The 16,058-nt window shown below is 38.7% G+C and overlaps 2 protein-coding genes and 1 long non-coding RNA gene across 3 annotated transcripts in view; all 3 read right to left on the bottom strand.

Moving 5' to 3' along the window:
- Positions 1-479: 479 nt before the first annotated feature.
- Positions 480-2,245, bottom strand: LOC143847869 (beta-glucosidase 3-like). Its single transcript, XM_077356953.1, has 4 exons — positions 2,160-2,245; positions 1,960-2,074; positions 1,747-1,852; positions 480-914 (listed from the first exon to the last, which is right to left on the bottom strand). The coding sequence occupies exons 1-4, from the start codon at positions 2,196-2,198 to the stop codon at positions 701-703; spliced, it is 474 nt and encodes a 157-aa protein (XP_077213068.1). The 5' UTR covers positions 2,199-2,245; the 3' UTR covers positions 480-700.
- A 1,717-nt stretch (positions 2,246-3,962) lies between these two features.
- On the bottom strand, positions 3,963-7,876 carry LOC143847025 (beta-glucosidase 31-like). The gene is made up of 9 exons (XM_077356051.1): positions 7,427-7,876; positions 6,893-6,956; positions 6,713-6,771; positions 6,545-6,620; positions 6,282-6,353; positions 6,009-6,096; positions 4,835-5,090; positions 4,522-4,637; positions 3,963-4,393 (listed from the first exon to the last, which is right to left on the bottom strand). Exons 1-9 carry the CDS (start codon positions 7,871-7,873, stop codon positions 4,303-4,305), a joined length of 1,269 nt encoding a protein of 422 aa, XP_077212166.1. The 5' UTR covers positions 7,874-7,876; the 3' UTR covers positions 3,963-4,302.
- A 586-nt stretch (positions 7,877-8,462) lies between these two features.
- Positions 8,463-16,058, bottom strand: part of LOC143860915 (uncharacterized) — a 33,546-nt gene continuing 25,950 nt past the window's right edge. The window contains exon 3 of the long non-coding RNA XR_013239938.1: positions 8,463-9,256. This is a non-coding gene — a long non-coding RNA (uncharacterized LOC143860915). The remainder of the gene's footprint in view (positions 9,257-16,058) is intronic.

Genomic DNA, 16,058 nt, shown 5'->3' with positions numbered 1-16,058 from the left:
CACTCACAAAAGGATTTAACTCTAGAACTGAACCTTGCTTAAAAGGCAAAATTGTCTAATTTTGTTCTTCAGATTTTCATAATTTGGGGAGGGAAATTTGAATTTTTTATGGGGTTCTACCACCTACCAAATTCATTAAGAAAAACAGGACCACAATAAAACTCAGTAGATTTCCTTTGACATGATCTTTGAGTGTTTTCATCATTTTAGTAAGAATAACGGAACATAAAGCATGTACAAGTATGAACTTTGCACACGCAGCTGTGTTCAAAAGCAGCATGCACCGGTTCAGCCAAAAATTGCACTTAGAGGTAAATTCTACAACTGTCACTCATAAAAGGATTTAACTCTAGAGCTGTACCTTGCTTAAAAGGCGAAAAAGCCTAATTTTGTTCTTCAAATTTTCATATTTTGGGGAGGGAAATTTGAAATTTTGATGGGGTTCTCCTACCTATCAAATTCATTGAGACAACAGGACCGCCATGAAAACTTAGTAGATTTCCATTCACATGATCTTCGAGTATTTTCATCATTCCAGTAAGAATAACTCACACATACAGCTGTGTACGAAAGCAACATTCACTGGTTTGCGCTTTGAGGTCTTGGCATGAAAAGTACCATCTCTGCCTTTTCACTACTTATTACTCTGTGCGTTCACTTTTTCTAACATTTATTGTACCGACTGAAACGGTAGAAATGTCTAGGAACTGTATAAGTAACTGGATTTTCTCGTATCAAGTCCGGTCTTTTCAAGGAAGCTTGAATACCAGTGAGCAGACAGCCTGGGGTACCTCTTACGATCCTTGTCATGGAAGTCGACTCCATAGAGACCGTAACGAGTGGTGTATCCAGTTATAAACTCAAAACAATCCATAAAGGACCAAATGAAGTAAGCCCTCGCATTTGCTCCATTCCTGCACATAAATTTTCATTCATAAACAAATAAGAGTTACAGTAATAATTGACAACTAGTTCTGCTTTCCCTTTTGTGTGACTGAAAAATGATAGTGGTTTTCTGTGATCCAAATGACATATAATGTGCCTTTTCCAGAACAGTTCACTTATGGAAAGAACATCCAATATTCCACAAAGCTAATCATGGTAAGAAGATTGCAAGAAATTGTTTCATGCATTCCTTCAGCAGTAATTCAGATATAGGGTTTTTTGTGAACTGTGAGTATAACAGAGAGAATCAATGGAGCTGGAAAAGTACAAGAGTGTTTCCACTCGCAACCAAGAGCTAGGAATTTAATTAACTGCTCTTTAAATGCTTCTTCCAAGTTACACTTCTACTATTGCACAGTTTATATTTTCCTATAATACTGTTTATAAGGTGTAGGCTACTTAACCCACCGAGGCGTTGGCTCTTCAGCATAAAGTCACGGGTTTGCTCCCTGTTGACGAGTGTTTGAATCCCGCCCCCGACTTACCTTATACACGTGGTGAGTGGGTCGTTGCGTGTATCCGTAGGGACTAGTCCTACTCCCGAAGGGGGTGGGGACATCCTACGTCATCAAAAAAAAAAAAAAAAAAGGTGTAGGCTACTGGTTCAACATGATCTATGTTACCTAGTTTTCTGATGAAGTCTAGTAGAAACCAATTTCAATAGAAGAGATTCAAAACAAAAATCAAACTATTAAAACAAAGCAATTCCTTGAGCTAGTTCAACATTTCTAGAAAAAAAACTCACAGCAACTCTAGTTTCCCTAGATCATTATTGGAGGTCTGGGATAGGGATGAAAATACCTAATTGACAGAAGCAAGCTTTCAATGTATGCTTGTAAGTATTCAGATCGCTCAGTATCATCACGGGCGTTAGAGGGAGTGGAAGAGTCGCTAAGCTCCATATATCCTGATTGCCATAATAATCTCAATCAGGACCAAATTTAGCTTTACTATTGGTCAGTTTCAGTGTCACCATCAGTATCTTTATATTCTCAAGCATTTTTTGCAGATTACCGTTTTCATGGATTACAACTGTAGGATTTCCGTAGTGCAGTTTTATATATTCCAGCAATCTTTGCATAGCCCATGGAGTTACAGGCGCCTCAAAGGCTTTCAGTCTGCGAAAATCCTGTAGAGGAATTCAATTGTGTCAGTCTGCCACCCTAAATTCGAAGAAACACAGCTGCTAGCAATCATTGATTCTATGATCTTACCTCCCAAAGCAACCCACCCGCCACTGCATAAAAAAACATGATTTTTAATCACCTGTTAGTTCGTGATTTAATGAAAGCAACATAACTCCAACTAAAATTTACTAAATGCAACACCAAAGAACCACACAGGTATTAGGATCCCAAGAAATATCAGTTTGCTATATGATCTGTTAATGGCCTGAAAACAATCCTATTCAATCCACCAAAATTATATTACTTGTCGGGTAAAAAGAAAAAGAAAAAGGAAAAGAAACTCTAATTGAAGCTAAAAAACTCAGGGAATGAAATAACGGAAGGGAACTGATAAAAATCATTGGTTTTCGACATGTTTGGATGTTTGTAAATAATAAAAAGTAAGACTCAGAGAAATGTAATTCTATTCTTCTCTGAAAAGCTAACCAGCTATCCATCTCTAAATGACACAACAGCAGCGGCAGCAGAAGAGCTAAGAAGCCTTTAGTTCGCTAAATAGAAACTTAACATTTCCTTCAACAGTATCTTTATAGAACGAGATCAAGAAATCAACGAGTCTTAAAGAAAGTCTTTTTCATCCCAAGTGTTGGATATTGCTCAGCAGTTTTCAGAGGCGAACTTTCTCGACGGGTAGTCCAGAGGCCATCAAAACCTCTCTTCCTTCAGATGGATCTTGATGTCCTCTTTTTACACATCATGAGTGGAAATCAGATTGAACCGCTACTACAAGAAGGGTCTGTGGCCCATGGGGAAACCGCCCCTTTAGGGAAAGTGAAGCTGAATTTTAATGGCTCGAGTTTCGATAACCCTGGCCCGACAGGTATTAGTGGTCTTCTGAGATCGGCAAACTGGGGTACGATTTGGGGTCTCTATGGTTCATCAGGTATCAAACTCTAACTAGGCTGAGGTGCAGGCAATCCTTTACAGTGTAAAGCTCGTGGAAAAATCACAGTTGGATCAGGTGATCGTTGAGGAAGATTCCCTCAATGTGGTCAGGTGGCTGAGAGAGGACATCAAACATCCATGGAGAATTGCAGACACTATTGAGGAGATACAGGATATTATGGAGGGACATGGTGCCATGATCACTCATATTTGGCAGACAGCTAACTCAGTAGCAGCTCTAGCCCGTGAAAGGGTGAGCAGGGAGACAATCCAGCTACTTGATCAGGCCAACTGAGTTGGAGTTCTCCACAGTTGGCATCCTTCCCTTTGACTACCTGCTGTATTTTTCTTTCCATGTCTTTCTTTTCTTTTATTTTCTTTTTCTCACGTCAATTTTGTAGCTGATCACCTCGGTCACAGGGTCTCCCCCCCCCCCCCCCCACCCTTTATTAATAAAACTTCATCGTCCAAAAAAATTTAATGAGAAGCTCCAAGAAATTATGAACAATATGGTGTGTTGCTGACGGGAACATTAAAAATTTCTTGAAACAGTACTGTCATATTAAAATATAAAAAAATACAAGAAATTACAAACGATGGTGGGATGCTGAATCAAAATTAATAATCTTAAAAATTGGGTTCTTGAGTCCATATTTACCAACATGGGAAGGTAGATGAACAGAATAATGTCTGGTATGAATGTGAGAAACCAGGAAGATGTCAAAAGGGGAAGTAAAAAATGCGTCAAACAGCAACCAGAATGCCTTGAAACTGCAAGTGATTACTTAAAAAAAGCCATCTCCAAAATGTGTTTATCTCCTTTTACGAGTGAAATGACTGAAAAATGCGAGACATGACTCCTTAAATAAAAGATAAAATGATAATTTTAGAAACTTATTCGTCTCCATTTCACATTTCACCTTGAAAGTGTACCTTACTATGAAACTGGTTTCCTTACCATTTGTGTCCAAGTCCATTTGAGATAATCCAAGATTGGTGTCAATGTCTTAACAAGAGGGCATGGGTATGAAATAGATAATATTACCTTCTGACTTCATGCAAAGAGTAAAATCTCAGAATTATATATCAGAACAGTAACTCAATTATCAGAAGTTTCAACAAGAAGTACAAAAATAAGCCATTTTAGGACCCAAAGCGTCTCACAGGATCCTCAATCCCAAACATAGTCTCGCTCTTTCTTATCTGAGTCAGCAGGCGCATCTTGCACATATAATGCCCAATAGTGATTTAAACCGATAAAATCAAGTGATCCCTTCAACATTTTTTATTCATTCTCACTGAATGATGGCAATCGAGATCCTACGATTGTTCTCATAGTGTCAGGGTAGTCCCCGTAGATTAGTGGATTCAAAAACCTGGTCCAATGAGTTAGACAACATATATGAGTAATAGATTTTCTACATCGCCAGTTCAATATCTATGTTTCCATCAAAAAAAGAAAAGGGAAAGAAGAAAATTTATGGTTCATGATCATTATACTCGCCAACCAATATGAAAATCCATCAATCTTTGTCTCGCAGCAATGTCCTCTGATGAGTCTGTGAGTGGTTCAGCCCACAATCCCAAAAGTGTAATCCCTATGTAGCCTTTTTGCTTTTCCTACATATAAAACATTTCTCTTTAAAAGCTGCCTTCAAAATTCGAAGGGGAATTTCAATATGTAACATCAAGTGCGTTTGTATCTTCCAAATTGTTGAAATGTTTAAGTCGAATACTGCCACACAAAGTTATAGAAGCAGAAGACTGGGGCATAAGAAGGGTAGGACAAAGAGATGAATGATTGAAGATGTTCTAACCTGATATTTTTCTCTATACAGTTGGACCGCCGCTGCATGTGATAATAAGATATTATGAGCAGAAGTATATACTTCCGTTGATGAGTTCCCCTTTGAGCAATTGAGACCAAAAGGATAAGAACATCGCTCTGGTGGAAAGATTCCAATATCATAACCAGCTATAGTTTGTATGTTGGGTTCATTAAAAGTGCTCCACGACCTCACCCTATCCCCAAATTCTTTGAAACAAATATCTGCATATGCTGTGAAATCCTGGCTGGAATAAAACGACAAACATCATCACCAGTTATGAACAATAATCAAGTCGAAAGGCCATGAATATTTTGTTTGATGTAATTCAAATTTTTGGATGTTCCAAACAAGTCTCCAAAAGATGCAAAATATATTCAGCAGAAATTAGTGAGACTTGTAGCTTCTTCTTTGGATTTTCAAATGGTTTCTGTTTGTCTTTCTTTTGCTCAAGTTGATGTAATGTAGATTTCAATTTTATCAGTCCATATGGTGGGGATTGAATAAATCTGTTTTCTTTTAGTTCCCACCACCAACCCAGTGTAGAGCAATCAAAATCTATGTTAGAAGAATGTGAGGATTAGGAGGTCACATTAGAATTGTTGAGGCAATGCAAGATGACGGGGCGGGTAGGGAAATTGATGAGTGGCAAAGTTTTAGTTGTAGAGAGAGAGAGAGAGAGAGAGAGAGAGAGAAGAGAGAGAGAGAGAGAGAGAGAGAGAGAGAGAGAGAGAGAGAGAGAGAGAGAGAAGGAAGGAAGGCTCCTGCCTGTCGGGGCTGAGGTTTTTTGCGAGGCAGCGTGTTGACAATTCTGGGCTTTTATGATTTCTTCTTTCGAGTGCTGTATATTAGTTGAGGGGAGCTTCCAACAGGTTTCTATTTCCTTTTCTTTCAAAGAAATTTTATATCAGTTTAGGTTCTTTCTCACAATCTCCAGTTCAATCTTGTTGTGATTATCTAAAAGGATATTACAACTGTGCTAGTTCAGTAAATCTTATTACTTAGGCCCTGTTCATTTAAGATTATGACAACCGATTGTGAGTCCAAAACCAATTATTGGACTCAAAATTACGTTTAAATTTGAGTCAAATAATCAGTTTAGCACTCACAATCGGTTGTCATAATCTTAAATGAACAGGGCCTTAGGTAAGAGGCAGCAGATTACATGAATTTTGTGCTCAGATATCCCCCATACTCATCTTCTAGTGCTTGGGGAAGATCAAAATGATTCAAAGTAACATGAGCCTCAATTCCTGTAAAATCCGGGAACACAAGCACTACCATTAGTACTAGCTTCAGGGATATTTGATCATAGTAAAATTCCAAAGTTGAAACTGTAGCAGAGACATACTATCTGAGAGCTATCAGATTGCTAATGAAATAACGAGGGATTGTAAATGAAATATTAGGAAAGAAGAGTAATGCTGCTATGAGGTACCATGGATGATAAGTTCATTGATGAGATTATTGTAGTACTGCAAGCCTTTGGGATTGACAGCTCCATTACCATCTGCAAGTAATTTGGCATGGAAAAGATCAAATGGGAGATTTAGCTACGTTTCTATGAATTGAGAATTAATTTTGGCTTTAGAAACACCAGCTCCTTGTTGGAAACAATTTACACGTCCATCAATCCAAACAAAAAACTAAGGGTACCTTAAAAAATTCATTTATAAAAAAACCAGTTGTAACAGTCCATACCAGGAATAAGCCTGGACCAGGAGATGGAAAATCTGTAGGCGTCTAAACCCGTCTCGTACATGAGCTTCACATCATCCTGCCATGATTAATACCAAGAATTCTTTTGAGAGATGATTTTTCTTCTCAATAGCTAGCTCATGAGGAAATCAACATGCTTTATTTTTTTACCTTGTACTTATGATACTGATCAGCAGCAACTTCTCCTGTGCTCTTGTCCAAAATTTTTCCTGCGAAGAAGCAGGACAAAAAAAAAGGAGGACTTGTTACAGGCAGTTTATGTTATTTCCAATTGAATTATCTCAGTAGCTGAAGACGTGCTACAGAGAAAGTGAGAGAATAAAGAGTGACCGGCGTTAGCGTAAGTGTCCCAGATACTGGGTTTCCTTCCATCCTCTGCAGCTGCTCCTTCAACCTAAAACAAAATCAAAACACATGCACGTCAGAAGATAAGAAAATGAAAAGTTAAATAGATTAGACCTTCCATTGAACTTCTCGAACTTGTGAGTTGAATGTCAACCATTGCCCTTTTTTACTTTAACTGTGTTTGGCCTGATAATTAATCAGGTGGTTAGGATCATCTGGGTGGGTGAGACTGTGCAAGAGCATCTTTGTATACCTCTAGAAATTATTTACATATAATCATATATCCAAACGGTTATGAAGTTAGGCATGATTATTTGGAATTAGTGCTAGAAATTATTTAATTAATGGGTTCCAAAGAGGCCTTAATGTCCCATTTCCAAAGAAGATTATTCTTATTGATCATCTATGATGTGGGCGGTGTTGAAATTGGGAATTGAGGGACTGCTTTGTCGTTATCTCAAATGGTCTCTAATGATCCTGGTGTAGCCTTTATGAGACGAGTTGTGGGAGAGAGAGGACCTGGTAAGCAGAGGAACCAGCACCGAAGATAAAGCCTGGTGGGAAGTCATGTCTGCTGATGCCAATGACGTTGCCATAATTTACTGCTACTGATACCACAAAGAGAAGCAGGTGGCGGCCAAGTCTCACCACATATGCTTCCACCTTGCTACTGCTCTGCCTCTCTCTCTCTCTCTCTCTCTCTCTCTCTATAAGAGGGAAGGAAACTTGGAGATGGTTGAGGCAAGAACGTTTATTAATTAGATATTTGCTGAAGGGAAGAAATATTGGGCCAGTAGATCGATTAGATATTTTTGTTGAAGAGAAGACTTTAAGGAGAAAACACCAAACTAATGATATGAATACTCGTACCAACCCACAAACAAGAGGAAGAAGGTCTAACGAAGGGAGCATCCTGTAATTACGTGACACTTGTTTTGGATTGACTATTGGTTGCCCTTTGCCCATTTGTTCTTGCTTTCTTCTTTGAAATTACAGGCCAGTCACCCTTCCAATCACACTATTTTTCTTTACTTAATGATTTGGATTGATTGATCTGTCTGATCCATGCTGTGGGACCCATTGCTGAGGTCACAATCGAACCAGACAAAAAGAAGTACAAAAAAAGTGGGTTTTGTAATTTACCTACCTCCATGAGTTATTGTAATTCCTTTTTTTCCTCTTTGTATCTCTTCATACCATCTCGGTTCTATTTTTTATATAATTCTGTCTTATTAAAAAAAAAAAGGAAAAAAAGTGGGTTTTGTCATATTTAATCTGTCATCATGAAGGATCTAGAAGCCATATGGAATCTGACTTCTCGCATGATTCTTCCATCTTCAATAGAATGCCATTATTGGTATCCACACTCCCTTGTCTCAATAATGGCATTCCACTCTTCATGCCAAGCCTTTTTAGTTAGCTTTTAGGAGAAATTAGATGGTGCCCGACGTGTAGGTGGTACGATAAAAGTACCACCCTTGATGTTTGATCCAACGTCTGACTCTTAAAACAATTTGACTGAAAAGATAGATGATAAGAGAGACATTTTTGGTAATCTCCATGTATGCTGATGAGCACAAGCACATCAAACAACTGGAACTTTCTTCCTCCAAGGGAAAATTTAAATATGGCTTGGAAAATACATTGCCATATCAGAGAAGATCTAGTTTTGATGAGAAAACAAACATAATCAGTCTCGCCTCTGCACTTCTGATCACTGACATCCGCAATCTTCTCTAGTATCAGGACAAGATTATCGAAGAATTCTGTTTGTTTCACCGCAAATATGTCTGAAAATCGATCAAAGCTCACACCAGCCAATTAGAAAAGAAAAGACAACGTGAGTTAGGCCATTATCATGGTAGTGCCAATATGAGCAGCCTCAATAAATAGCATAAGCATTAAGCAATGTAGCTCTTTAGCATTCTCTCCTCTCAACTACTGCCCAGCACCCACAACATGGCCTCAGTATTTTCATCATTCCATGAAGAAATTAAGGACCCATGATGCATGTAGAGGTATGGAGTATGGACATTGTGCACAGTACATGGGTAATATCTCATAAAGAACCATGTCCAAGTGGTAGGTACTTCCAAGGTGTTAACTTGACAGATAAAATGGAACATTTGAAATGTTTAGGAACTGTATAAGTAACTGGATTTTCTCATATCCAGTCTAGTATTTTTAAGGAAGCTGGAATACCAGTGAGCAGACCGCCTGGGGTACCTCTTACGATCCTTGTCATCGAAATCGACTCCATAGAGACCGTAACGAGCACTGTATCCAAAAAGAAGCTCAAAACAATCCACAAAGGACCAAACAAAGTTAGCTCTGACATTTGATCCATTCCTGCACATAAATTTCCAATCAGAAACAACTAAGAGTTGGACAACAGTAATTGACAACTCTTCTGCTTACTTTTTGTGTGAATGAAAAATGATAGTGGTTTGCTATGATCCAAATGGTATATTATGTGATTTGTCTAGAACAGTTCAGTCATGGAAAGCATATCATGCTTGCAGATTGCCTGAAATTGTTTCATGCATTCATTTCCTTCAGCAGTAATTCAGATGTTTGTATAATTTGTGCATTTGGAGTATAACAGAGGGCATAAAAGACTCTGGAAAAGTAAAATAGTGTTTCCGCCATCAAACAAAGAACTAGAAATTTAATAGACATTCTTTAAATGCTTCTTCCAAGTTACACTTCTAATATTGCACAGTTTGTATTTTCTCATTCTAGTGTTTATAAGGAGATGGCTACTGGTTCTTTTCAGATGAATTCTAGTAGAAACCAATTTCAACAGAAGTTATTCAAAAACAAAATCAAAGGATTGAAACAAAGCACTGCCTTAAGGGAGTCCAACTTTTCTGGAAAAACAAATTCACAGCAATTCTAGTGTTCCTAGAATAGAGAAATTATATGGTGGCTAACTGTGTAAAAACAAGGGCGGAGAGAGAGAAAATCTACCTAGAATAGGAAGGGGGGGGGGTTCTCTCTCCGACCTTTACATGTAAAGGTGTAAAGGTCGGCCACCATATAAAATCTCCCTATAATATTATTGGAGATCTAGAATAAGGATGAAAATACCTAATCGACGGAAGCAAGCCTTCAATGTATGCTCGTAAGTGTTAATTTTAAAGTGTATTTTTTGGGTTGCTTTATTTTATTTTTATTTTAAGAGATGTAGTGAGGACAAAATTTGTATTTTGTGTCCATGGGCATGGTGGTCATTTTCCCTAGCTTGCACATGTGTGAGCCACACATGTTTGGTCCATCTTTTCCTACTACTCACCTATTTCAAATTCAAACCCTACTTGAAACTCTAAACCCACCACTTCCCTAAGCATTAATGACACCACTTTCTCATACCTACTACCACTTACCAAAGCCCTCTCTACTTTCCTTAGACTAAGCCTATTCTCATTTACTTCTTTTTGGTAGAGATTCTCCACTAAGCAATAGACCTCCATTGAAGCTCAATTGAAGCTTTCTTGTGTGCAAGCTTGTAGTTGAAGAAGAGAGTCACCCTGCCCATATTTTCTCCTAGTTTTGAAGCTTTCTTCTCTCTTTTTGTTCTTGTCTTGTATTGTGTTCTTCCATCATATCTATTGGATTACATCTTGTTTGGGCATTGTTCTTCTTCTACTTTGGTTGTTGATTTTGGGCTAGTGTAAACTTTGGTTTCACTATTTGAGGAGAGCATTTTCTGGTGTTGCGAAATCCGTCTTTCTCTATATGGTATCAGAGCCACAAGGGTGGTAGTTGGTGCTTGTCTAGATATCCTTGGTAAAGAAGTTCAATTGGTGCTTTAAAGATGGATATGAGTGGAAGGGTTAGTGGACTCGGCAATGAGTTACTAAATCAATCAAACTATAAGATATGGAGAACATGTATGGAGTCTTATCTTGTGGGAGAAGATTTATGGGAGGTTGTTTGTGGCAATGCCGTTGTAGTTCCGGAAGATATACAAGAAAATGCCAATGTATTGAAGGCGTGGAGGATGAAGAATGCCAAGGCCGAATTTCTTTTGAAGAGATCTATTTCTCATGACTTGTTTGAGCACATCATTGGGTGTAAATCGGCGAGTGAGATTTGGATTACCCTTGATGGATTGCTCAACAAGAATAATATGGCTCGTCTATAAATATTAGAAAATGAGTTGGCAAATACTACACAAGGTAATCTCTCTATTTCCCAATTCTTTTTGAAGATCAAGAATCTTTGTTCGGAGATTTCTTTATTGGATCCGGAAGAGCCTATTTCGGGGCACGAATGAAGCGGCATATTATTCGTGGGTTGAAAAGAGAGTATATTCCTTATGTTACATCAATTCAATGATGGGATCGGCAACCATCTTTGGTGGAGTTCGAAAATCTTCTTGCTTTGCAAGAGTCTTTAGCTAGACAAAAGGCGGGTTGTCGAGAAGCATTGTTTTCAAGCAACAAGAAGCCCTTCAACAAATACAAAGAGAAGAAAAATGTTCTAAGTCAATGTGGAGATGAAGGAGGATCATCCGTTATGGGTAATGGAAACCGAGAGGGTATCAAGTGTTACTGATGTGATAAACTTGGCCATATACAGAAGAATTGCCGTGTGAAATTGAAGGATAGTAATGTAGCCGAAAAAGTTGATGATCTAATAAAACATGAAGGTTGGGGTAGATGTTTCGTGGCGGAAACTTACTACGGTGGGTGCTTTGGCATCCATTAATTTTGAAGATGATTGGATTGTCGATTCCAGTTGTGGGCATCATCTTACCGGCGATGAATCTAAGTTCTCAAAGTTCTGAAAATATGAAGGCAACGATGCTATTATCATGGCGGACAACACTATACATCCGGTAGAGAAGGAAGGGGTCATCACCATTGGTGGAGCGAATGAGGATCCCATTACACTTAAGAGTGTGCTTCATGTTCACGGCATGAAGAAGAATCTCTTCTCCGTGGCAAATGCGGGAAATTATGTTTTGTTCAGGCCTAAAGAGGTGAAATTTCTTCGGAATATTTCAAGATTGAAGGCGGATGTTGTCTATACCGGTAAGAGAGATAAAGATTTGTTTGTTTTATCGGCTTCAACTTTATATGTTGATAAAATGAGTACAAATGATGGCGCTTCAATTTGGCATTGTAGATTGTGTCATATTAGCATAGATAAATTGAAGGTCACGGTGATTAAGAATCTAGTGAATGGGCTACCAAACTTAAATTCTTTTGGTAGTGGAAAGGTGTGTGAGGGTTGTCAATATGGTAAGGCATATTGTCTTCCATTTGATAAGTCTCTTTCAAGGTGCAAGGCTCCATTGGAGCTTATCCATAGTGATGTAATGGGACCTTATAGGACACCTTCATTTTCCGGCTTCCACTATATGTTGTTATTTGTTGATGATTTTACTAGATTCACTTTGGTGTATTTCATAAGGGAGAAATCCGATGCATTGTCTAAGTTTGCTGAGTTCAAGAAGAACGTTGAAGGTGTACTTCAAAAGAAGATCAAGCGGTTGAGAACCGATAATGGTCGGGAGTTTACTTACGATGAATTTTCTATGTTTTGCCATGATCATGGTATCCAAAGGGATCTCACTTGTGCCTATACGCCTCAACAAAACGGAGTGGCGGAGAGGAAGATTAGGCATCTTGTGGAAACTTGTAAAAGTTGGTTGTATGCAAAGAATTTACCCGAGGCCTTATGGGCGGAAGGTATGGCTTGTGCAACTTATGTGATTAATCGGGTGCCTCTTAGTCCGATTAATATGAAGTCTCCTTATGAGTTGATGTTTGAGGTGAAGCCTAGTGTCAAGCATTTTAAGGTTTTTTGTTCAATTTGCTATGTGCATGTGCCGGATGAAAGGAGAACCAAGTTGAATGCGTAGGCGAATAAGTGTATTTTCATTGGGTATGATGAAAGGAATAAAGGTTGGAAGTGCATGGATCCTACAATTCACAAGTCCATTGTTTCAAGAGATGTTGTGTTTGATGAAGTCTCTTCTTATTATAGTTTGGATGGTGGTATTCCTAATGGTGTGGGGGTAGGTGAGCACAATCTTGTTGAGTTTTAGCCTCAAGCAACAATGAACTTGCCTGTGACACCAAATGTTTCAATGGAATTCGGGTCTTCCTCTTCTTTGCCGATGGGGGAGCAAGGTGATAGGGAGAGTGATGTTGCATGTCATGATCAAGAAGATGAACAAAATGAAGAAACTAATGAAGATGAGTGTAGTACATCACATCCTAGAAAATCGAAAAAAAAGATTGTCAAACCAGCACGGTATTAGGATGAAAATATGCTAAGCACTTATTCTTCTTTCTTTTCTGGTCCTTTTGATAATAATGAGCCTTCTTGCTTTGATGAAGCAAAAGGGGTAAGAGAATGGAAGGATGCCATAGATGAAGAGATGAATGCCTATCTGTAGCTCCTAGTTTCCCAAGGATGGATCTTACAGCCGCCGCCTTTCTCTCCACCATTCCTCATCTCAATCTCCTCATATTTAGTTCAATTGTTGTTACAGTAACTTCTCACCTCGTTACCCATTTTCCTCCTCCAGTTCTCTGGCAGAGAAGCTTGATGTTCTCTCTGTTTCACCACTTATTTAGCAGTTGTCATAACAGTATTTCACCCCATTTTACTATCCTCCTATGCATCGAATTGCAGCCTCCACTTCTCCTCAATCCTTTCCTTTGCCGTATAATCTTTTCCCCAAATCAAACCCCTAATTTCCTCGCCTGAACTCTCTCCTGTGGCTGGAACAGACCCTTTGCCAATCAGTGCTGTATTTATTTCTCTAGCATCTCTTGGACACTCCTGGACCAAGAGGCCGTTACATGGTCAAAACTTACACAATCAAGCTAGGGGTTCCAATACATCTTTACTTCATTCAGGCCAACCAAATTTCTATCAAATTTATATAACACTAATTTGGTTATACCAGACCCCATCTTTATCACCCTTAGCTCCATACCCTACAACAAACATCTATTAAACATACAAATCACAACCCCTACCTTTCATGGCATTGATAAGTATTTTACAATGAATTGTGATTTGTTTGACAGGATAAAATACCTACATATGTCCAAGAAAGCTAGGGGTTGTGGCTTGTGTGTGGATATATGGAGAGTATGAGACTAAGGGTGATGAAGATGGGGCTGGTAAAAGCAAATAAGTGTAGAAACTATCAAATGTGAAAGTAGGTTCCAAAAATGAAATATAGATGAAGGGGAACCCGTACCTTGATCATGCAAGTTTCGATCATGGTCTTCTTCGTAAAGGAGTTTCAAAGAGATGCTAAAGAAATAGCTACAACAACGATTACAGTTTATGAATTATTTCACTAAGCATGCCTGACGGGTGATTAAAAAATATTTCACTACGCCCATCGGTTACGGGATGATTTAAAATTATGGGTAAGGTCGATAGGTCCCTTTGAGATAATTAGTCGAAGACCTTCTGAAATAATCTAGACCAATCGATCTTATTTGATAGATAAGAGTGTAGAACATTTTCAGACAATCGGCATAACACTCCCCTATCTATAGCTCCTAGTTTCCCAAGGATGGATCTTACAGCCGCCGCCTTTCTCTCCACCACTCCTCATCTCAATCTCCTCATATTTAGTTCAATTGTTGTTACAGTAACTTCTCACCTCGTTACCCATTTTCCTCCTCCAGTTCTCTGGCAGAGAAGCTTGATGTTCTCTCTGTTACGCCACTTATTTAGTAGTTGTCACAACAGTATTTCACCCCATTTTACTATCCTCCTATGCACCTGGTCTCTTATGCCATTAATTTATTGATTTTGAAGAGTTTTGGGCGAAAATCATGTGAAATGGGAACATATATCTCCGAGAAGACGTCTACCTAATGTTTTTGGATTTTGAAATGTTTCAATGTTTTTGATATTTCGAATTACTGCTGTTTTGGGTTTTCAAGAGATTTAACCCTTTTAGCCAAAGGGAAACAAGGAAACAACTAGAAAGAAAAAGAACACTCCTATGATCCATAGCCTGGAGAAGTGTCAGATGAAACGACGGAACCCTTTTAGCCAAAGGGTTGTCCTAAACAAGCAAATCGGTGTCTCAAATAGATGATAGAATGGAAGGAATCCCAAGAAGGTGTGAAAACCTAAGAAGACTGAGCTAAACCTTGAGAGAAAGGACAAGAACTAAATCAGAAACGAATTCTTGCACTGCTCTTCTCTGAAGGAGTGTGCAGATGAGACCAAGCCTGTCTCTCAAATGAAAATGACTATTACGATTAATGAGACATAGCCTGTCTCCTAAAAGAGAAGAATCGACAAGAGAATGAGACTGGGCGAGTCTCCTAAAAGAAAAAGATAGGACTGGGAGAGTCTCCCTAAAAAGAATGATCGTCTAGTGAGACAAAGCATGTGTCCCTAAAAAGATGTGACGAGTTTACATGAGACATAGCTCGTCTCCCAAAGGGTGCGACTTTGTATCAAGACATAGCTTGTCTCCTAAAAGGATGGGCTTTTCTGCATGAGACATAACTTGTCTCCTAAAAGGGTGGGCTCTAGATAACTCTTTCATCGCCCAAACTCCCCTCAGACCAAAACCAATGCTCCCAACAAAACTAAATAAACAAACTTGAGCCCTCTCTCTTTTTGTTCAAACATACTTCGACATGAAAATCATGATAAGAATGCAACCCTAGAAGAAACCAACCTCAAGGTTTGTTTGAGTCAATATACTCGCACAAAATTTCCAGGTTGAAGTAACAGTAGATAGGATCCAAATTATACCTCTTAGATCACATATATGCGCATTCAAAGACATGAAAATTGAAATGGAACCAAAGTGGCAAAGTAACTACTAAATCCCACCCTGCGCTACCTTAGTATAGAAAGGCAGCGATTTCACTGAAACTACATAAGGGCTCTGACATGGAGATATTGACAAGATTGTACTGGGATGAAAGTTACCCAATAGCACATGAAATTTGTCTAGCATCCTCCCTGCAGAGGTGATTCAAAGATCATTTCCAAGAGGGTCCTGAATGGGGGAACCATGATTCTTATATCTAGACTCATTTGTAAAATATCCGACTATAAAGCATTAGTGATCACTCGAGTCATTTGATATGCATAAAAAACCGTTAATTGTCACTGGACATAAAAAACTATGGAGGTTTGGATT

This window comes from Tasmannia lanceolata, unplaced genomic scaffold (assembly GCF_043159265.1).
Source record: "Tasmannia lanceolata isolate RefF3 unplaced genomic scaffold, GAP_Taslan_0.1 ptg000001l, whole genome shotgun sequence".
NCBI classification, from domain to species: domain Eukaryota; kingdom Viridiplantae; phylum Streptophyta; class Magnoliopsida; order Canellales; family Winteraceae; genus Tasmannia; species Tasmannia lanceolata.
Note: the sequence above shows the minus strand (reverse complement) of the source record. Positions and strands in the feature narration are given on the sequence as shown.